We start from the raw sequence: 24,281 nt of genomic DNA, 5'->3' as shown, positions 1-24,281 counted from the left end.
ATATTTATTTATCATTAAAAAACTTTACAGTAATTATTACTGTAAAAATTACGGATTATCAGATCCTTTGTTTTGTAACATGTTCCGGCAAAAACTAATTTGGACAAAGTACTGGCAATCTGAGTTCCGAAACCTTTTGCTATACCAAGATCAGGAATTTTTTACGGTGTTCGTAAAATCGGTTAATTGATTGCATAGGTTGTAAAAAACGAAAATTGATTTTAAATTGTGATTCAAGCAAACAATTTTATAATTTATACAGCTTTCTCGATATAACATACTATAAAATGTTAATACGAATCTTTAGATTTCGCATGAAATCAAAAATGTTTTTTTTTATTTGCTTGGAAAATTGCAAAAGATTGACAGTAAAGTATTTAAAAAACAATTCAATTCATGTTTTAGTAGCTATTTTATTAATAACTTAAAACACATTTCTTAAATGCATTTTGCGTATCTCGAAAAATAAATAAATGAAAAGAATGTCAATAGTAAATAAATTTTCAATAATGTCTTCCGTTCGGATAACCATGAAATGATTTTTTATTTTAGCTTCTTTTTCTTGTATTCGAAATAAGTAAAAAAAAAGTGAAATTCTATTTCTCTAAATCAACGTTTGAATGTAGCAAACAATTTGCCTTTTACAGCGCATTGGGTTTCATCCGAATTTTCCCGTTTTACTTCCATTTTCTTCCCGTTTTTTACGGAGATGCTCTTGTCCATTTACTGAACAGACGCATCGAACATTTGCATTCATTTAAAAAGCAGACGCCGTCAATGTTTTTCGCTCAAGTAAATACTTTTAGTCTTATCAAAAACTTCAACCTCGCCTTGTTTTGATTTTAACACTTACTTGTTCTTTCTTCATTCTCTTTTATATTTTCTTTAGCTTTTTTTTGATTAAGGAGGAAAAAAATATTCCCGACAAAAGCTTAAATAAAATTACAAAATATCATATGTTTCGATGATGAGAATTTTACCTTTACTGATATTTTCTGTTGAGTGATTTTTTTCGGAATTATATAAATTTGTTTGGTTCTAATTGAAAAAATCTAAACACAGAAAACAATCTAATCTAAACAAAGAAAATCTAAACACATTTTCAATATACTTTTTTAAATGTGTAAATTAAAGGGATCAAATTTAAAATTAAGTTCCGTCAATTTGTGTGGCTTGCTTTTTAACATATAGGAGCTAAACTGCATTGTTTTGTGGAAAAAAATAGTCCGCTTTAAAAATTGAATTGACTTTGTGGTGTTGACTTGATTAACCTATCATAATGATTTATGGCCCTTAAATGAATGAACTTCTATTAATTTTATCTATCTTGATCTGGTTTCGACTTGCTCAAAATCATAATATCCCTACAAGCTCTTAGGTTTTACTTTTGAATATAACATTTAAAAGAATAAACTGAAATAGTTTTTTAAACAATTCAATAAGCTATGACAACTTTATTATAGTTTTGATAGCTTATGGTGATGGTTTGAAGTTAATTAATGCCGTTTTGTGTCTATTACTTCCATGAAAAACTATTACGCAAATTCATTTAATTTACAGTTATTACCAGAATTAAGCAGTAATTTACTAACTAAGATATTTACTGTTAGTAAATATCTTAGTTCCTGACTATATAACTGTTATTAAATACCTTACCATTATTAAATACATTATTAATTTACAGTCAGTAAATATATTAACACTGGTAGGTATTTAAATTTTTGTTTTTACGGTTTGGTTTCTTTGCTATACATATATTTATAAACGAAGAAAATTTAATATTCAAACTTGTTTATTTGTAGATAATTACAAGCAGTAATATTAATAAACTTCAACATATGTTTATTATATTGTATTATTTATTTCAATGAAAATTAAAATATATTTGATTTTAAGGTTCACAGTTAGGCAACACAGTTTTGAAAGATAAAAATACGTTTTAATAGAATAGACTGAAGTGCTTCTAAAATATGAAGATTCAAACAAGTTTGTTTCTGAATTTCATTACTCTAAGGTTTGTTTATTGTTAGAGTCACTATTGTTGTTGATACAATTGATATCAACAATTTAAATTTTGTCAGTTAAAATTGTATATTATCAGAGTACAAGTATTTGCGTTAGCATGTTTTGTCTTTTTCAGTGGGACACGTCAAAAGCAAATTAGTGGAGTTCTTGTATGACGATAAAAACTAAATAATATTAAATAGAATCCTCTGATTGTAGAGTTTAGAGACCAGAAAGGTGTTTTTCGATATATATATGTGTAAAAATAATTTTGTATATAATAAAAAGCTAATAATTGGTAATAATGTAATTACTTTTATACTCGGATGTCTTTGAGTAGGAATTTATGCATTTCTAGTGAATGGTTGACAGGAAACCTGAAAATTTGTAGACAGTGTCAAATAGTTTAGTAAAATTCAATAAAATTTTTTAGACTCAAAATTCTGAATATTTTAAAGGGGGAAAATAAATTTTTCAACTTAAAAACCAATCAGATAAATTTATAAATCAGTTTATTTGCTTTCAATCGAATGATTTGAATAATATTTTGCATTTGGAACAAAATGCAACGTAAATAAAATTATTAGAAAAAGTTAAAATGCTTTTCTGAAAAATTTACAGGTTACCTGATAAATTTCCTAATCCAAAACAATCGAATGAATTTTCATGGTATTATTATTAAGCTCAGTAATAACATTATTTAACGTTAAGTATGCCATAAAACAGTTTTTTATGAACTGTGTTGAAACTGTGTTTAATATCATGGTTTACTTTTACTGCGTAATTTATGATTTGTTTTAAAAAGTATCAAATTACAAAAGTACAAAAATCAACTCCGTGTTTAAACAATTCTGTCTAAACAAGAAATGCGAATATTAGTACTTACACTATTAAATGAAAATATTTATTTCCTATTTTTAAAAACTAAGCTCTTACAATTGGAACCTACAATAATAATATCTAGAAAGTAACAGAACTGTTTGAACTGAACGGTTTATTATTAAGCTCATTATGTTACATAATTATTATATAAATTATATTACATAGTTATTAAATCAATTATATTACATAGTTATTATATAAATTATATTACATAGTTATTATTTAAATTATATTACATAGCTATTACCTAAATTACACTACATAGTTATTTTTAAAAAAGTTCAGTTACGATACTATTTAACACTTATTTATCTCAGTTTATGATAAAAACAATTTTTTTTGAACTATGATGAAACTGTGTTTAATATCATGACTTAATTCACCACATAATTCATGATTCATTTTACAGATTCTACAAAATATCAAATTCTGCAAGTACAAAAATCAAATCTGAGTTTAAATAAGTTAGCTTGAACTGGAAATGCAAACATTAGTACTTACACTTTTAAAAGAAGATACTTATTTCAACTAAACTCATTCAATTCGATTCTACAATAAATGTTTTTGAAATATCTAGAAAGCAACGAAACTGTTAAACAGAACAGTTTCAGAAAAGAAACTGTAAAGAAGAGAAAAAAAACTGAACATCAATTAGCTATTTTTTCACGAAATTTATAAAATAGTTCACCTAAAAATAAAATCTTCTTTTTGCTGTATATCTCCAATTTTTTTATACTTTTTTGCCTCGGGTGACAACTCGATTCGAGAAACATTTTATAAGCGTTTCAGTTTCCACTTTAACTGGAGACAAATTTTATAGATATAAGAACCACTTTTCTGTCCTACTTTTGTTATTGGTAGAGGAAAAAAATACACATCTATTTTAAACACGTTTATGGTGTGTCATTTAGGATTTTGTTATTTTAGGTGTCGTAAACTGATAATTCCACTAAGTAAAATATGAATCATTCGGGAGTTTTAATAAAAAATAAATAAATAACGTAGATGATGATAAGAATTCAGTATTTTGCTTCGTAGGTAGTGAATAAATTGAATATAAAAACTTTGTTACTAAGATCTTTTTATGAAAACTATAATTATTAAAATGTTATTTAAAATTTTATAGATATAAGAACCACTTTTTTGTCCTTTGCTTATTATTGGTAAAGGAAAACAATACACATCTATCTTAAATAGGTTTATTGTGTTTCATTTTGGATTTTTTTATTTTAGTTGTTGAAAGCTGATAATTCCAATAAGTATAATATTTACTATTCATGACTATTCTTAAAAAATAAATATGTAATGTAGATGGAGATAAGAATTCGAAATTTTGCTTTGTGTCTGTTAAATAAATATAACACGAAATCTTAGTCACTAAGATCTTTTTATGAAAATTGCAATTATTTAAAATTATTAAATACTGAAAATGGTTTTAGCCATTAAATTTAGTCCATCTACTGTAAACTGACCGTGAGTTAGATGCTGTGTTGCATAAAATTATTTTATTGTAAATAAAGAGGTTATATCTATTGAAACACTTTAATAGAAACAACCTCAAACACTTTAGTTTATAAATTTGATTAAAAAGTCTTATCCCATTGGACACTGAATTTCTATATAAAAAAACGAGAAAATTGAAATAACTTAGCGTTTTTTACAACAAAATACAATTGACAATTTTATAGAAACTAATGTGCCTTAAAACTTTGCTTCTTATTAACAAAACGATCAAAATATTTATGATACTTTACTTAGTTCCAGTGTTGTCACTAAAATATACTGAATAGTCAAAAAGTGCCCTTGAGGTCCATTTTTTCGAAATTATCATTGCTTCACACTTGAAAATAATCGATCCCTTTTGGAATTCAGATATTTTTAAACCTTAAAAACAGGACATACATTTTTATTTGAGTTTAATTATGGAAAAATAGTTTCTGTATATCAAATTAAATCTAAAAGGAAATCATACAAACTCGTTCCCTGCTACAACAAGCAACTCAATTTCTTTAAAATGTCCAGTTTTTTTTAACATGTTAGTGAACTTTTCATTTAAAAAAATTCAATACGTTTTGAAATTAAAAAGCGTACTAATATTTCAATTAAACATATATTTTCATTTCACTTCTAAATTTTAGATTTAAATTTTTCTTCTATATTTTGGCAATTACCGATTCCACCGAATATGAAGAGCATTTTATGCTATGTGTTTTGAACATAAATTAGTGTTAAACCAACTGTAATTCAACGTCAACTTGTAAATATCGTATTGTGTATTGTGATAAAATGTATTGAGAGATGGAAAGGTGAGAAAATGGGTTTGAAAGTTCGATGATGGGTGTACCTATGTCCATGACGATTCACGGTGTTACATTGCTAATTATGCTACTAATTAATGTTACTAATCTGTTACTAATGATGGTTTGTTTGCAAAAGTAATTGAAACCGAAACTGACGAGTATGAAAAGCGTTTTACACTACGTTTTTTGAACAAAAAGATTGTTAAACCATCTGAAATTTATCGAAAACTTATGACGATAAATCGTGAAAATGCAATGAGTGATGAAATAGCGAAATGGTTGGTCATGATGACATATGATGAATGGTTCGTCAGTTCAATGATTGATGTACCAATGTCCATTATGGAGTGAGCATCCCTCTTTTGTCAATGATGATTTGGTTGCAAAAATGATTGAAAAAATTCAAGAAAACATACGGTTCACAATACAAATGCTTTTTTACGAGTTATCACAAGTTTCAAAGATTGTTTTAAATGAGATAGTTGCAAATCGATGACGATGAAAAATGGTGTTCAGCAATGACTGTTGCTAGTGGTAGCATATTTCTTTGAGGAGTGTATAGACAAGGTGATTTTCCTCTATGATGAAAATCTGAACAATGTTATAAAAGAAGTAGAAAAATAGATTCTGAAATGTCCTTTCACAAAAGTATTAATTTTGTCATAAAAAAACATTTTATGTTACTTATTCCATAGCAGTACTTAATTTACGGGCGTACGTCGTATGTAAATTAAACATGGTGTATCAACACGATTAGAGTAAGTTTATATTGAATTCTTGCATTAGCCTTAAAAATTGTTATAGAGGTATTGTACACGTAAGACACGTATAGACACGTAAAATACATTCTCATTAAACTATATTTATGAGTAAATGACTCGCGATGCATGAAAACAAGATCTGACATCATCTCAGCTTATTTTTATAAAATATGGTTCCTGAACCCAAATACCACCCTCATCTTTCCTTAACAGCAACCATTTTCTAAGAATAACCCCCCTGTATATCTCACTTTTCAATAATTACATGATTATGGATTTTATTTGAAGAGAGAATAAAGGGTTATTTTTATAGTTCCAATGATGAATTTATATGTTTATTTTAAAACATGAATTGTAGCCAGAAAAGAGGTTTTGGGAGTTTTATCTCATAAATAATAGAACAAAAAAAATAAAAATCTTTGCAAATGATAATTATTTTGCAGGTTGTTATTCGAAATTTTTAAAATTACTTTTTACATATTCCAGTTTACAGCACTATCTTCTTACCCAAGCGCTCTTTAAAAAAAAAAAGATAAATATTTAGTCATAATTTTATATGTAAGGGGATAAGGGGAAGAGAGGAAGAAGTCCTTGTTAAAAATTCCGGATCAAAACACGGTAGAGGGAATCGATACTCAGAATTATAATTACTACTCTGAAAATTACGGTATAATAATTCACAGCAGAGGTAGTTTTTACAGAAGATGCACCTAAAGTGCTGGTACCTATTTAGTAATTTGATTTAGAATTTTTTTTCAAAATACTGTAAATCTTCCAAACTTTCTCCTGGTAGATTTTTATTTTTTCTGTTAAACTTTATTGAACGGCAAGGCTATGGGAGTGGAAAAGCTAGCATAATGTGTGTTGAAATGAGAAATTTGGGTGGGGGGGGCACTTCTTTACAATTAAAAAAAATAATAATGAGCAATTATAATTTTTTTCAGAACTTCTTAACTTATTTTAGCGATACTTAAATTTCTAGAACCCATTTTCCTCCGACAAATAATGCAAATATTTAGATACAATTTTAGATAAAAGCAGTTGAGAGGGAGAGATCAGGAAGCGAGCATACAGTGTCCCTTTGAGCTTTGTATTGAACTTTGTCGCAGTTAGTAAAAATTTTTACTTAATAGATTTATTTTTTGAGGGTAATAGGAAGAGATGAAACAAACCCGGGAACATAAATTTCTAGAAAAAAGATGGGAAAACTACCAAAGGATCAATATTTTTTTTTTCAATTTGAGAAAGCAAAATCTGCCAAACTCTTCTTAATTGCTACAGTTCTTCTTCGATGTAAAATTCCACCCCTCCCCTACAAGGGCTCAGAAAAATTAATAGTTAAAATAATTATTTCCTCTTTATTGGCGGTCCTGAAAATCTGGCAAAAATGTTAGGAAAACTCCCAGTGGGAGGACTTCCTTACCGCTCAGTTTCAGTCAAATTTTCGTAAAATATTTTTGTCATTACGGGATGTTTAAAAGGGAAAAAATAGTTTTCCTGCAAGCTGGAATCTGCATTAAATAAGTTAAAAAAATTGCAAAAAAAGCAGACCAAACGGACATTTTTGTTGATCATGAAGGGACAATCTATTTCAGGGGGAAATCTCCCACTTATCTCATTTTTGGCTACAACTGCCAATGAGTCGGAACTTTCAATTCTTCTAAGCCCTTATTAGAATTCGAATGGTAGAAATAATAATTTTTCCTTTTCCCAAATCAAGTTCTCACCCATTAAATAGACAAAAGTTGATAATGATAGGGTTGATAAACACTCTGCTTCCAGAAAACTGTGGCTGATAGGGGTACACGGGGATCATATAAAGATTCTAGTGGCACTTTTACGTAAGAATCAGTAGATACAGTGTCATATTTTTGTTTGCAGTTCAATATGATTAAATAGTTGGAAATAAGTTTCTTAAGAATCTCAGTTACTTAGCTAACTGGTATTTTCATAATTCATTTTACAGCGAGGGTTTTGAAAGAATTTTTTCAGTATTAATATTTTTGAAGCACTTTTACTTTGGATATTAAATTGTAGGTATAATATACCAATATGTTTGGTAGGTGATATAACGATTTAAAAACTCCAAGTTACTACACATGGTAAATTGCAGTTTAATGATACACTATTGTTCCATCAATAATTCAGATAAACTTGTTAGAAAGTTAGCTACGAATTTTTAATCCTTGGGGTCATAAAATTTTTGCATAAAACAAAAGCAATCGTAGAACTTTATATTAGATAGTGAAACTGTTCTTTTACATGGAATTATTCACTTAAATTTTTTAACTTTAATTGACTGAAAAGTTGTAATGCAGTGCTTAGTTTACTTTTCAATTCAATAATTTCCCAAGAAAAATTACTAAATTCTTTTACTTGATTATTAAGTTGAATGATTTAAACTTTTCTGTAATATTTCCTGATCAGTAATTTTAACTAATTACTAATTATTTTATACCCCATGTGATGTATGATAAATGTTGATGACGCAAAATTAAACGTGAACCTTATAAGTTAGTTGGAAGCTTCATTCATACTATTTTTCGTAGGTTTTAATCACGATTTTTTATAAACGGTAACTTTTCAACTTTATCATTCATCAATATCATCAATATTTATCATTCCTACAAAAACAAAGACACACTTCAATAAATTTTTTAAATGTAAATGTATTGTTTTCTTTGACTATTTTATTGCATCTAAAACAACGTATACTATTTGTTTTCATACATTCATTATAAGATAACTTTTGTTTCGCAGATGATGTAGTATTGTCGTTTCTTTTTTCAGTTTGCCATTGCTTATGGAAATGTCCGACCAAATCCAAAAGCCCACAATGTGTGCCAGGATATGAACCCGATGGACAAAACATGTTGCAAGATTCAACTGGTAATTAGAATTTTCTAATATAATGTATTGAATTTATGTAAAATTGAGGAAATATTCTACATGTATATTTAAAATAAAGGAAAATAAGTTATATAGTTTTACTTACAGCATTTTCGTTTTATTTATAAATAAAATATATAGAAATCATTTATCAATCTTTTGATATCAAAAAAAATATCAAATTGCAAATTTTGCAAATACCTATTCATTTTGATTCTGTTTATGATACCGATGTTTCAATTCAATATTTGTAAATTTCGTATCGAAAGCTTCTTACAGTTTTTATGAGTTCTTAATTTTTCTACATAAAGAAAATGTAAAACTGTAATGCTGAAAGAGTGAATCGATTAACAACCTTAATTTTAGAAGCAATTCTAAAGAAAGAAAAAGAAACAGTAAATGAGCATAAAAATTAGCTTTAAAAAGTCGGGAAAATAAGCTATTTTGTGCAAAAACTATCTTTAAATTTAAATAAAGTTGTCAAGGGCTTAACATTTAATAATTTTGCACCGTTACATAACAGTATTGGAAATTCTTGGATTTTACTTAATGCTGGGAATAGATGTGATTAAAGATTTCATGTAAACAGAAGTATACAAGAACTGAACTGTTGCTTTTTTTCATGGAAAAAAAATATGATGTAAACATTTATTTCAATTATTAACTTTTGTGATAATTGTGATGGATAGTTATATATCATGAATTTATAACAGTAAATTTTATATCCGAATGTCTTGAAATGATTTTGAAGTTAAGAATTAAAAGATTTATATAAGTGATTTTTAAGTTGATTTTTTTAATATGAATCCCAGTCTATTTGGAGGACACTATTATACATTCATAGATACTATAAGACCAATAGTAACCGACCTACCCCCGAAGGAGTTTGCGGATAAGGGTTTCACCCGTTTGCACGTGACTAAACACTACCAAACTACAGAAAAGTAAAAGTACTAAATTAAAAAGATTAAAATACATAGGATAAATCCCAAAATCGAAAAAGTAAAATAAAAATAAAACGGAATAAAGATTAAAAGTGCTTAAAACATCAAAGTGGATAAAATCAACCGACAATAAAAGTGTCAAGAATGCAGGTAAAAACATACAAAAGTAAGGTCAAGTAAAACATCAAATGGTAAAATATGAAAAATCACATTAAAAATAAAAGGACTAAAATAAGCCCAATAGAATAAATAAAATAGTCGACTAAAAGTTCAAGTGTCTCCCTTTCAAGGCTAAGTGCCTCTAAGATTAAAATGTTCTAAGGTAAACCAAAGTATCACTGAGGTGATAACACTCAAAGATGACCCCAGGTAAGACAGAGGGTGCTGAACTTGACCAAGAGCAAGATTTCATTTTGAATGTCCTATGTATAAGGAAGATGCCAGTTTAAGGGGAGAATAAACTCATGGAAACGGCAAGTGCCAGAGTAAAATCCTAAAAGCAGAAATTTAAAACCAGAAAACCTAAAAGCCGAAAGTTTAAAAATAAAACCAGATAAAATTAGTCAGGTGTGCTCGCAGGGGCAAGCAGATCATCGAGGGTATATTCAAGAATTTCGATGATTTTCTCCCTGCAGTCAATATCAGCATAAAGTTGATGTTGAGTGTATTGATCCAATTTTCTGCCACGGATCCTCTGGAATTTGGGACAAAATTTTATGAGGTGGTCAATGTCTTGTACTTTGCCACAAAATTTACAATTTGCTCGTTTATTGAAAAATTTCTGCTGATATATTCCGAAAACTCCGTGGCCCGTTAAGAATTGGTTTAAATAGAAGTTTGACTGCAGGCGAGTTAGTGTGGGATCTTTAAAGAAATTATATGTCTGCCTGCCCTTTGTTGATTCACTCCAATCAATTTTCCATTTATTCATTGTGGCTTGCTTGATGTATCTAATAATGAATGTTCTTTCCACTGGGAGCATCGTTCCCACCCGGCTGAAGCTTGTGGCCTTTTTGGCTTGCTGATCCGCCTCCTCGTTACCTTCAATTCCAATGTGTGCTTTGACCCAGTAAAGTTTAATACTTGGTGTTATATTTACTTTGATCTCTTCAATAATCTTATTTCGATTTCTTGGGTCATTTAGACTTTGTAACGAGGACAGCGAATCAGTATAAATTTTCGCATCTTTGTAATTTTTGTTTTTGATGTAAATAACAGCTTGTTTAATAGCCTCCAGCTCCGCCAGGTAAATACTTGCTTCATCGTTTAATCTATTGGAGATTAGATCGATTGTAAGTCCATTTTGCTTCACGACGATTGCGTATCCTACTTTACTCTGCATTGGTTCGCTACCATTATCATCAATTTTTGATCCGTCTGTGTAGATTTCGATGTTATTGTTATCCGGTTTTCCTTTGCTCCAGGGTACAGCGAGAGAAGTAGCTGGGTGCTTGAGGGGTGGCAGAGACTCCAGGTATTGGGCATGTGTTAAATTAGTGCTAACCAAATTTAGGTCGTCCAAATGCCATCCCCATTTTAATCTTTTATAATAAATTTCGTCAATTATTTTATAATGAATGGGTTTGATTCCCGAAAGTATTTGCAGGGATCATAGATACTATAAGTTAAATATTGTCTGTCTTTCATCACTGCACTACGTGAATAACGTTTAGAGCACGAATTCATGTTCTTCGGAATTGCTAAATACGTAATCACATGAAAAACTTATTCTGATAAACTTATTCTGAAGAAATATGGTTAATAAAACCAAAATTTACGGTATTAAAACCATTCATTTAATAATTTTTCTGTTCATATGGTGATTGTTTAATGCAAATATTGGTTTTTAAAATTATAGTTCTGCTTACTATACATTTAGTAAAACATGCAAAACCTAAATATAAATTTAACCGAATAAACCGTTAATAGCTGTTGTAAGCCACTATCTACAGTGCCCTCATAAAACTACCATATTTTACCCCATTTACCATATTTTATCGCATATTATGAAACCACATTTTATTGTAATTTTATCAATATCATTATCAAATCTCTTTGGTGTTCCCATAGAGGCAGAAGAATGGTAAATTTTTATCATGATCTAGTAGTTTTGACCATATTTGTTTTCTCAGTGCGCAATAATTAATTGAAATTTCTAGTTACTCAATAAATCAAGTGAATATAGTCAGAATCTTTTCATCTCAGCGAATTCAACATAAATAAGTTAGCAATAATGTAATATTAGGTAAAATAAATATAAATTTGAACTTAAGAATATGTCCTACTACATAAACCTGGGTGCCTCAGAGATCAATGCTTAGATATGAAATAAAACAATAAGCTATATCTATCAACTTAAAAATTACAAAACTACGAGTAAAACATGTACTCGCTTTGATATTTGATAAAGTTATATCCAATAAATAACAACAAAATATCTGCGTTAAAATTTAGGAAAAAAGCTTGTAAATAAAAAAAAAATCCTTTTCAAATTTACTGTCTTCAGACATCCGTGCAATTCACTAAGCCTATTTTCTACTACAACCTAGACAAAGTGCCAGATTCCTTACATTATCTCTTTTAGAAACTACCAAATTCTTTAACAAGTAAATCAGCTTAACCCAGCAAAATAAACTAAGTAAGCCCTTTACCGTATCGGAATATAGCAAAACTAGAAGACACGAAAAACATGTTTTTAGTACAAACTCAAGTTTTCTCTTCTTTCAGTGTTAACTCCCTTGGCACATTTTCGTCATAGAAGCAAAAATTTTTGTTCTCGGAGGGCTTTGAATAAATTTTAAGCCTTCATGGTAAAAAAGATAGACCTTCATTTTTTCAAGCGTAAAATATGACGTTTCTTTCAGAACGAATTCTTGATTTTGTTTTCAGTTTGGATGTCTGTAGTGTTTCTTTTCCTTCGCCAAAACAAAAGCAAGCATATATTGTATGTAGTTGAAATGAAAGAAAGATTTTAGAAGGTTGGAATGAAAGTCAAAAGAATAGTTTAATTTTAGCTCATGCGATGCAAAAGGGAAATTGAGAAACAAATAACAAGAAAGTTGGTTGAATCATTACTTTTTGCTATGTAACTTTGTTTACTATCAAAAATGCTTATAATAATTAGTTTATAAAATTCTCAGCTAAATTTAAAAACAAAAAGTATTATAAAATGTTTATCAACTTTAGGTGACTTAACAAAACATAAATCAGTTACTTTCTTTTCAAAAACGAAAGTAAGTATGTTGCATACGGAACAAATGAAAGGCAGATACTAATATAATGATATTTACTTATAAAATAAAGTTTCTTGTGTCATGAATATGTATATAGCCTATGAAAATTGAAGAAACTAATATAATGGCTTCTATTTCTGTAGATTTTAGGCAGTTAAAAGAACAATTTTAAGCATTCAATATGATTAAATATTTTTTTTAAATATATTTTATTTAAAAAGAGAATATAAGTATAAAATTTTTGCGAATTTGAAACAACGTTTATTTTTTAGTAATCTCTCCCTCACTCTCCATATATATATATGTAGTCTTTATCTAAAAGAGTTTAAAGGGTAAAGCGGAAATATTTATTATTCTTATTGTTCAATAGCATACAGTAAAATTATCAATTATATATTCAATAATGTAATGTTTGAAAATATGATTATGTGCGACATTTTTAACATAGATATTCTAAATTTAAGAAAATAACAACGAAAATTCTAAAAATGTCTTTACATTTGTTTACACTTTTCTTTAAATCATAAACCAAATTTTAAGAGCAGAAAATGCTAATTACTTTAAACAATGTTAAAAAAAACAATTTTAAATTATATTAAAGTTCAGTAATTTGATTTAAAGAGAATTTGATTAAAAAAATACTATTTCAAAAAATAGTTTATTCGTGTTTAATTTTTAAAATATATGATTTACTGTAAAAATAAAAAAGTAATAATTGTAGATGAATTTAATCAAACAAAAGGAATTCAGTCTTCATATTTCAAAACTAATTAAACTTTTTTAAAAAAAGTAAAATTCTTCCAAACTTCGTTTTTTTTTACGGTCTATTCAAAGATTCATTAAAAACAAATGTTTAAATTAATTTAATAAACTCCAAAGAACGCTTGTACTCATTATTTGCATGACACAGAAGAGACAACGCGCATTTTCACAAATTGAAGTAACTCATTCTTAATGAAAACTAGAGTCTTTCGGTAGTTCTGGACCTACGTTGATGGAATGAGATAATTATTTGCAACACTTGCAACAGTTCGCTGAGTTTTGCGTGCAGATACGAATTTATTCCATTTTAAACGAGTACAAACTTGCATTACAAACTCCCTTTTCTACAGTTAATTAACTGATGTTCGAAATTCTGGAACAAATTTTCATATTTAATTTGCCCTGTCTTAGAAGGTTTAGAAGTAGTTAAGAAAATTCTATAAAGAAGAAAAATCCTTTGCTTACTTTTATTTGAAAAACTTGTTCTCATTTTCAATTTGCTTGCTTAATGCTTCTTAGAATAGTTATTCTCAAATGAAAAGTAACTTGTTTGAGTGTAAATTTGTTGCGTTTGCTTAGAGTAAGTTAGAATAATAAATGCTTAAAAGGCTGTTTAAAAAAAGATGAGATCACTTTGATATAAATGATTTTGAGCACATTACGTATCTTAGAAAGCAAATCAATTTACTAAATTACAAATCTCTAAGACCATGCACTTAACTAATTACTTGGAACTAGGTATTTTTTTATTGGCATTTTTATTAACAGTTTAGAATTTAAAACTTCTATAACGTATGGGCAAAAGTTTTTGATTTGCAAAGTGTGTAAGAAATTTGCAAATTGAAAAAGAAGTCAGTTTCGTTTCAATATTCTTGACAATAAAAATGAATTAGAAAAATAAAGAGATAACTATTTTGATTCTAATATCAGCAGTTTCTATTATATTTACCGATTTTTGACAAAAAAAAATTATGAAAAATCTAGTTGCAAAAATAATTGTACATTAATGGGGGAAAATTTGACTAGCAAAGATATTAGTTGTTTTAACTCAAAGTTCTGTGGATGATAAATGGAAAGTCGAAGAAGGTGAGAGCAAGAAAAGAAAAATTTTGTAAAGAATGAAAAAAAGGAACATTTGTAAATAATGAATACCATGAAAGTTATTAAAAACTTCATTAATATTCCTTATAAACACATGCTTTTCCTTGAAAATCTGTATTGACTGTAGAGAAGATATTTCAAACTTAAGATCAATAATCAAGTATTGTAACAATAGAAATTTGTTTCATTTCTTTGCCTTGTAAACATCTTTATTGACTTCTATATTTTTCATTCATTTATTTATTTATTGTTTTGTGAAAAAAATTTTTTGATTATAATATAAAAATAATTTTATGACCCTGGTAAAAGACGCATACATTGTAAAAGATAATTTTCACTGTTTTCACCCTAAGCGTCAACACATTAAAGCCGTTTGTTTAAATTTTGGGCAGTTCATTCAGTTTTGCTTACCGGAAGATAACTTGAACTTTTTTCAAAATCTTTTTACGATTATTTCTGAAATTTCTCTTAATTTTCAACAATTATTTTATTGTTTTGAACATCGCTTAAACAAAAACGTGAACAGACATTATTGTTAAAATTATGCTTATTGGATTAATATGTTTCTTTAGATGTAATGTTCTTACGTACGTTCTTACGTAGATGTAGTTACGTTGCCAATCTTATAAGAGTGAGACACTATAATTGTAAATGGTTTTGCACTTATATCATTAAAATTTTCATTAAAATTTTCAAAATACAATACGAGATTTTTCTTCATAATGAAAACTAGAGCTTCGGTTGCTCAGGATACAGCACTCGCTTCTAAATGAGGTGATCCAGATTCGAATCTTAGCATAATAAAAATTAATTATTGACGAGCAAAAATAATAAGTTAAAATTGGAGTTTTATAAGATGCCAGGATCATTTTACTGCAAATATAATCAACACTATTTTTAAATAATGTTTTTTCTTTAACTGCAGCGTTAAAATAAAGAATTCATCATTGCGGAAATTAGCATATTTTAGAGAGAAAAGGTTAAGTATTGAAATATTATTCAAGATTTATACTCTGAAGCGATAAGATTAAGCAAAAGCTTAAATAAGTCATACTTTAAACTTAAGCAAGTTAAAATCTAGACATTTAGGGGCAAATATTTCACATGAAATTTAATTTTGCATAGAACCCTGCAATTTAACCATTTACGTACAAATATTTCAAAAATGGAACACTTAATGAGCAATTTAAGTCCAAATAATAGAATAGACTATTGCTTTCGCGTCCAAGAAATATTTTATTGTTATTGATATTATTCCGTTTCTGATTCTTGTTNTATCCTTTATTTGTATTTTTTATGTGATGCACAAAAAAGATGATGCACAAAGGCAAATTCTAGAGCCAAGTGCAAATAAAAAACGAAAAATTGAAATTCCAATTATAAAATCGAATAAGAAAGGGAAATTTTATGAGCCAACAGAATTCAAAATGTTGAAACAATACTGTAAAAATGTTATGAACTCACGAATTGTTTTACACTTGACGTATTTTAAAATATATTCCTATAATATGAGTTCAACAAAAAATTCATTTTATGCTTTGAAAAAAGCCTTAAACTAATAATGTATTTCCCAAAATGATATTTTACTTTTTCATGGACATCGAAGTGAATGCAATTTTGCTCCTTCCGAAGATATGTACTGAAACACAGCTGAAATGAGCTGGAAAGCCAATGCTTAGATCGGACAGATATGGATCAACATTGTTCAGCGAGGCCAACTGTAAGGTATAACCCCATAAAAGAAAGAAAAAAAAGAGAAGAAATCACCGAATCTCAGATTATTAGGCGGTGAAAGGCATTTTAACCCATGCCCCATGAACCACTGGAGATAATTCTGTGGACTGGGCTACCTAATAGCAGCAAAACCCATGCTAATCCCTGAACTATCTCGGTTCCAAACTGTACAATAAATTTTAAGCACAAAAGTTACAAAAATGAAATGTTATAACTATACTCCGTAACAAGTTAAGACCATCATCCCTATTGAGAGAGCTTGTTTTCATCTAATTACACGCCAAATGGATGCCAAGCGCATCAACATCATGTATATCAACATCATTAACAACACTATTGTTGCAAAATCTTCTTCTTGCTTGCTTACTTAAATCATGGGAATTGAGGAAAGCAAACTTATTGACTAAAGGCTATTGTTTTGTTTACCGTAAAACTAGAGACAGAGATTTGCACCATATTTAAATAATAGTTTCTGTTCGTATTTTACAAAACAGATGAAAGAATAATAAATATTGTCTCTCGCAAATGATTTTCTTATACAGCGAAACAAAGTAAAACTCCTTAATTCACATTTGATTTGTTAAGGCCATATACCAATTAAATCCCAAGCTCTTGCTTCGTCATATAGTTGATTATTTTTCAAGATCGACTATTCTTCTTGTTTATAAAAATGTGTCTCCATGTCTTGGATTACAGTAAAACTACCAAACATTAACCTTTTTTTTTAAATAATTCAATAATATATATCGTAAAAGATAGCCCGAATTAAATTACTGTAGTACGTGTTTAACTCTTTATATATTTCATATTGTTTTGAAAGTATATTTGTAGAATTTGATAATGAAATAAAACGGAATTATATGCAGTCGTGGATTATTACTAAGTCCTATACCGCAATGATATTTTCCTTACTTGCAAAGGAGCATAAAAATTGCTATTTTCATTGGCAAAAAGAGCATTCGAAAAACAGTTAAAATGCATAAAACGTGTTTTGACCAGAGTTCTCCATAGACAAAGAAAAGGTTCTCACAAATAGATGCAGTCCTATACCGCAATGATCTTTTCTTTACTTGCAAAGGAGCATAAAAATTACTATTTTCATTGGCAAAAAGAGCATTCCAAAAACAGTTAAAGTGCATAAAACGTGTTTTGAACAGAGTTCTCCATAGACACAGAAAAGACTCTCACAAATAGATGCAGTCCTATGCCGCAATGATCTTAAATTTACTTGCAAAGGAGTATAAAAATTACTATTTTCATTGGAAAAAAGAGCATTCGAAAAACAGTTAAAATGCATAAAACGTGTTTTGACCAGAGTTCTCCATAGACACAGAAAAGGTTCTCACAAATAGAAGCAGCTCAGCTGAAAAACTAAGGAGGCATTAATTTTACCTCTTCCAATACGAGGAGGAGTAAAACCAGCTAGAAGAAGCGAAAACACCTAGAGGAATGCACCGCATATCTAGTAAGAAGACTGTTACTGCAGGGACCCATGAGAATTCCCATATTCAGCTAACTCTGAATCAATGAACTTGGAGAGTAACAAAATACTGAATCCTTTTTTTTAAGACTAAGCTTTCTTTCCAGATGGTATAAGAATCTAGATTCATGAGAGGAGACGAAAAGTGCGAAAAAAATATGGAATATTTCAGTTAGCCTTTTCTTTGAACATTCTTTCAGTTTTTTATCAGAAACTTTAATATTGGGCCTTTTGGAGTGTTATAAGTAAAAGTACAAAGAAATCACTTTAGTACCGATTCCTTCAAAAGTCCAGCACTCAAAATGTAGGAGCCCACTTAAAGGAAATCTACTTTAAGTGGTTCTTTTTTAATCCTGAAAGATGTTAAGATTTTTTCGTTAGCTCTCCACTTGAAACATTTATTTTAATTTTTATCCTTTTTTTCATAAATTGGCACAACTGTACTTTATTTTCTTTTAGTATAATACATAGTAAAATGCATAAAATATTTATGATAGTGCGTAAAGCTTTCTCTATGAATTAACTATCTAAGATTAGTTTTAATAAGTTCTGACTCTCGAAAGTAAATATCTTTTTTATAATATTTAACTCAGTAAAATAAATTATGATACCAATTAAACTTAAAATAAATGCAATAATACCTAAGCATTACTTTATCTTAAAAATAGAACAAATCCAATATTTTCAATTATGAATTTTTATTTACTTATAAATCAATAAATAACATAATCTGTCTAAAGTTATGTAATGACATCATGCCATATATGTTTTTGGAAATATTAATCTTAATAAGTAATCCTCTAAGCGTTATGAACTGTTTTTTACTTATAAATCGATAAATAACATAAACAGTCTAAAGTTTTATAATGACATCAGATCATGCACGTGCTTGAAAGTATTTATCTTAATAAGTTATCCTCCAAGTATTTCTCTTGACAACTACTGATATTTAAAAATAAACGTAATTAAGCTTTAGAAAATAAAAGTTTTAAACAATAGCTTACAGAAAAAAAATTTCCCATGTCGCAAAGTATTGTTTTATCTTATTATCAGTTATTAACACTCTTAAGTTATATGCACTCTCAGAAGTAAAACTCTCACTTTTAACGATTCAACAAACTTTGTATAATGTTTCGCTAATTTTGAATATTACTTCGTAACGCAATTTCGTGATTTGTGACGAAACGGGAACTCTCAAATATGACGAAAATGTTTCCTCAACTCAACCTCATCGTAAAGCAATGTAGGAGATTGTTAACTTATATGACGAAACTAGGATAAAACGTGAAGATTGGAAAGAAGTTATGTAATACGCCGACCACACTGTATGATGACCAAAAAGCACTGGCCTTGTACTAGGAAGATCCCAAATTAGAGTCCCACTAGAGGCATGAGTGTAATTTGTATCTCTGTTCTACTTGTCTTTCTTGAGTGTATAAGGTAACATTGAACAAGCTATATGATATCTAGGATAAAGTGATTGTTAGAAAAGTTAGATACAATTAACACTTCAAGCTTTTTTTTTGTGGAAAGAATGACTAAATGGATGACGAAAAACTTCTTCACTATTAACGAAACTCGTTTCCTCAAAGTAGTGATGATAGTTATTTCGTCACGTTAAGGAAATGTTCTCTTGGAGCATATACCAAGAAACGGTTTCGTCAAAAGAAACGAACAAAATTTCGTGAGTATCAAATTTTTGCAGTGACAATTTTGAGCATCAAATTTTCATAATGTAATGGTAATACGCAAGTCGAGATTGTTATTTTATAAGATTTTAAATATTGGCCTAGTTAAATTTAAAAGGAAAAAAATATTAAATAAGAATTTTATAATTCAAAAAATAATCGTAAGTATTGCTTATATCAATACATATAACTTCGAGTTCTTAAATATCAAACTCTCATTTTCTTTCAAAACAGTGTACCTCATCTTTCATTTAAAGTTTTATAAGGTAGTATATACATTGTTCCAGAGCGTAAACTAAGATTTCTATTAATGCAACTGGCTGTGAGTTACTGTAGTTCGGTCCTATACCTCATCCATCAAACACGTCAAGGAAAAATGACGTGAAATTGCCTGAAACATGTTAGGATACTAATGGATGAAATTGATTTTTTGTGATACTCGAGATATGTTTTCTGAACTGTAAGTTAGTAGATCATTAGGGGTGTAAGAAGTATACCTTTATCAGCCTCACCACATTTTCACTTTACTTCCTCCAAATACAATTATTTCTCTAGGCTGACTAAGAAAAAAATTAGTTATTGAAATTTAGATAGAATTATATGTGCTCACACGGTTAGAGAGTTAGCTCAATTTTTAATTATTTCTTCACTTATTTTAAAATAAAATTATATCACTTTTTGTAATTAACTCTTAGTCACAGAATTTTGGTTAAACATATTTTAAATCTTTTTTTATTATTTTGTATTAATTTAGGTAAAAATAAATGAAAAAAATTATATTATGCATTTCAATAACTTATTGTTACGAAATTTGGGTAGTTATATAAGTATATATTTATATATGTCCCCACACGAGTAGAGTGTTAATTCAATTTCTTCATTAATTTCCAGCTTATAGATTTTAAAAGAAAATTATGCCTTTTTTGTATTCAAGTTAACTCTTTGATGCAGAATTTTTATTTAACATATTTTTCATACTTATTTCATTATTTTGTATTAATTTTGGTCAAAGGAGAAGAAAAATATTATGTTTAGCATTTTAATAATTTATAGTTAAAAAAGACAGTGCGAAGTACCGAAGTCTTTTTCTGCGTTAACACAGCTTACTGCCAAACAATATATAGATATTTTTTTTTTTTATCTTTGCACCTTTTTCAGTTTTGATCTATCTTTTTTTATTTTAATTATACGTCGATGATAATTGAGTCATTGGAACTTCATGACAATTTAATTTTAAGTTATGATTGTTATTAATACTTCAGAATAAATATGATTAAATTCTTAATTTTCTACAATCTGCTATGGCTTTAAAACAAAGCAAAAAAGTTATTAAGATTACATTTTCAACATTTTAAAAATGTTTTATTAAAATGGTGGAAAAAGGAAAATTTTTGACCTGGCAGGAGAACTAAAATTTTCTTGTCCTGACTTAACCCTTTGACACAGAATTTTTATTAAACAAATTTTTCACAACTTTTTCATTATTTTGTACTAATTTAAGATAAAATAAGTAAAAATGTTATAATTAACCTTTTAACAAGTTACGGTTATAAAATACAGCATGAAACATCAGGGTTTCTTTCTGCGTTGAAGGTAAAGTTTTCTAAACACAGCATGACCAAACAATATTTGTTTTCAAATTTGCAGTTACTTAGATCTAAAAGAAACAGTTATTTATCATTAAAATTTCCTTCATTTGAAAAATCATTTATTGCAAATTTTTGAATTCGAATAAAAAAAGAATACAAACTACTTTTTTTTGGATTTTATATTTTAATAAAAAATAATTCGAATAATCTAACAGGTTTTCTTAGTTATTAGACTTTTTTTTTGAATTAAAAAATACCTAAATATATTTTGCTCGTCATTAGAGCATCAGATATATACATATAATAAATACATATAAGAATAAACATAAAAGAATATATAAGAGGAACACCGGTGACCCATCTGCTTCAAAAGGTTAACAGATTTAAAGATTATGATTTTCCGTATAATTTCAGAAGATATTTTATTTTTAAGGCAAAAGACACATTGTCAACAAGAGTAGAAATTTAAATAAATAAAAACTACGAGAAAGATTCTCTGGCTACCATCCAAATTTCCCTTCTGTAAGAAAAATGAAACAAAAATTTAAGATAAATATTATACGCTAAGTGATTGACTAAAATATCGAATCGATGAAGTTAGATATAACTTTTTGCCAAATTTCATCCGTTAGAAATTTCGTGAGTAGAAGTTTGTGAAGAGGCAAAAAGAAAAAGTATTTCTTAGATGGTATAAATTTTTGCATAGATGATACATATGGTTTGACTCTGAATAAGTGATTAAAATCGATTAGAACATATTTTAAGCCATGAACGTTAAACTTAAAAAAATAAATGATTTATTAAATCTTTTAATGAATCATTTTTCAACAGTAGATTGGTATAGTTCTTGTGGAAAATGTTAAATAAACTTTCTGAAAATGTTCGATGCTAATCGATTCTACTTTAGAATTTCATAAACCTGCTTATAATACTAAATATTCATAAATAATATTTTAATTCATTTTATAATCGCATTTGAATGCATCTATAGATACGTGCATAAAATTTTTTTTTACACATTCGAATTCTTAACCAATTTAATTTTGGAATGAAATTCTTTCGAAAAATCTTTTTTATGTAATTAATCTGAATTGAGTAATTGATAACAGTTTAAGGGTCCTTTTTTTCAAAAAACAATGTTTTGAAAGAAGCAGTCCAAACCAATTATCGTGGTTTTGCCAATAAGATGACTAATATTTTTATGAACTAAATAAAGCCTTTAAATATTTTTTTCTTTAGATTTACTGCTTTTATAAGTAAGCGCATTAAACCACGTTTCTTCAAACAAAATTAGGAAATTAAAATAAAAATTTGAAAAATGCGAAAAACATTTTATCATTATTTTTAAATTAATGTAAAATATAGATCTATTTAATTTAAGGAAATACTATTTTAAAATTGTATTTAGAAAAAAATCGACAACTCCCAAACGCTTTCCGAATTAATCACTAAGCATTATATTTCCGTAACCCAGGAGGATTACTATGTAATATAAAAATATGCTTCCCCAAAATTAATAAAAATTGGTTAATTCATAATACTTTATAAAATTTTATTTTGCGAAAATAGATTTCCTGAAAGATGAGGCTTAACAATAAATTCTAATAAAGTACATATTTATTTTACCAAAAATAATCGCAGAAAAAAATATTTAACAAATAAATATGGAAAGTTCAGAACACTGTAAAAGTTTACTTTTGATTTGAACTTAAATATAGAAATATATATATGTTAAAGTTTCAACAAAACGTTCAACTCACGCAGCTAATTGTTAAATTTAAGGAAAGAAATCATTACAAATAGAATCTGGGAAGTATATAATAATTTTTAGAATATTCTATTAAAATTGGACTCTTTCTATATGTCTGACCATATTAATAAAGTTACTGCATTACAGATGCTGTTTGCGGCAATTGCAAATTTTAGTTCGTAATGTAAACAAACGTCCTGCCTAAATAATTATATATGTACAGCATGTACAATTTAGCAGGAGAATATAACGCTTAGTGTAATATCTATTGTTTATTCAAGAGTATAAAACTATTTCCTACATTGATTATGGTTCACAGTTATTTTGGTGATAAATACAATATTTTATGCAATTGCAATACGATATACACTATCCAAAAAAACTATAATAAATATTAATCATGCAGCAGCGTCTTTATGAAGTTGTATCAATTTTTTACTTAACTAATAATAATTTTAATTACTAGTACGGAAGAGAAGAAAATCAAATTAAAAAACGTAATGTTTAGTTTAATTCTAATAAAATTTTTTTAAAGAAACTGAAAATTAATAATTAAAAAACACGGTGAAGCGGCTTTAATAAAATTACATTAAAAGAGTCTTTATACTGACCAAAAGAAAAAAATGTTTATTATTTACCATTTTCTTTTTCACTTTATTAGTTTTAAATATTGCTGTTCTCGTCTGGTATTGTTCATATCATTAACTTTCAGTTATATTATACTTGCATTAAAAGCGTTTTTTAGTGTTTTCGAAAGTAAATTATGTTGAACCCTATAAAAGTGTTACTAATTTGTCTCAACGAAATATTAAAAAAAGTTGTATACACTTGAAAACTTCAACGCACAAAAATTTCGAGAATTATGTTCTGTAACTGTAACTATATTTACTTATAAATCTCATTACATTTTAATTTGGGTTTTCAAGTCCAAAGATAAAACGAATTCCAAATAATCTTTTCTAAAGTCACACAAAGACTTTACACAAATCTTAGTTTAAAATGAATAAATCTGAAACTAAAAGGATTTTTCTTACGGTTAGAAAAATTTTCCATATTAGATAACAAATCATTTTTTTAAGTACTTGACTTCAAGGAAATTTGCATTTATATAAGAGTCACGACCAAAAGTCATTGCTAAACTGTCGGAGAAATTTAATAACAGGA

General features: G+C 27.8%; 1 protein-coding gene across 2 annotated transcripts in view; it reads left to right on the top strand.

The window, feature by feature from the left end:
- Positions 1–24,281, top strand: part of LOC107451042 (carbonic anhydrase-related protein 10-like) — a 277,509-nt gene that overhangs the window by 62,909 nt on the left and 190,319 nt on the right. For both annotated transcript variants that reach the window (XM_071187499.1, XM_071187498.1), the window contains exon 2: positions 8,738–8,836. In XM_071187499.1, coding sequence (XP_071043600.1) covers positions 8,738–8,836 — 99 coding nt within the window. The remainder of the gene's footprint in view (positions 1–8,737; positions 8,837–24,281) is intronic.

The sequence above is a fragment of the Parasteatoda tepidariorum genome, chromosome X1 (assembly GCF_043381705.1).
Source record: "Parasteatoda tepidariorum isolate YZ-2023 chromosome X1, CAS_Ptep_4.0, whole genome shotgun sequence".
In the NCBI taxonomy this organism is placed as follows: domain Eukaryota; kingdom Metazoa; phylum Arthropoda; class Arachnida; order Araneae; family Theridiidae; genus Parasteatoda; species Parasteatoda tepidariorum.
Note: the sequence above shows the minus strand (reverse complement) of the source record. Positions and strands in the feature narration are given on the sequence as shown.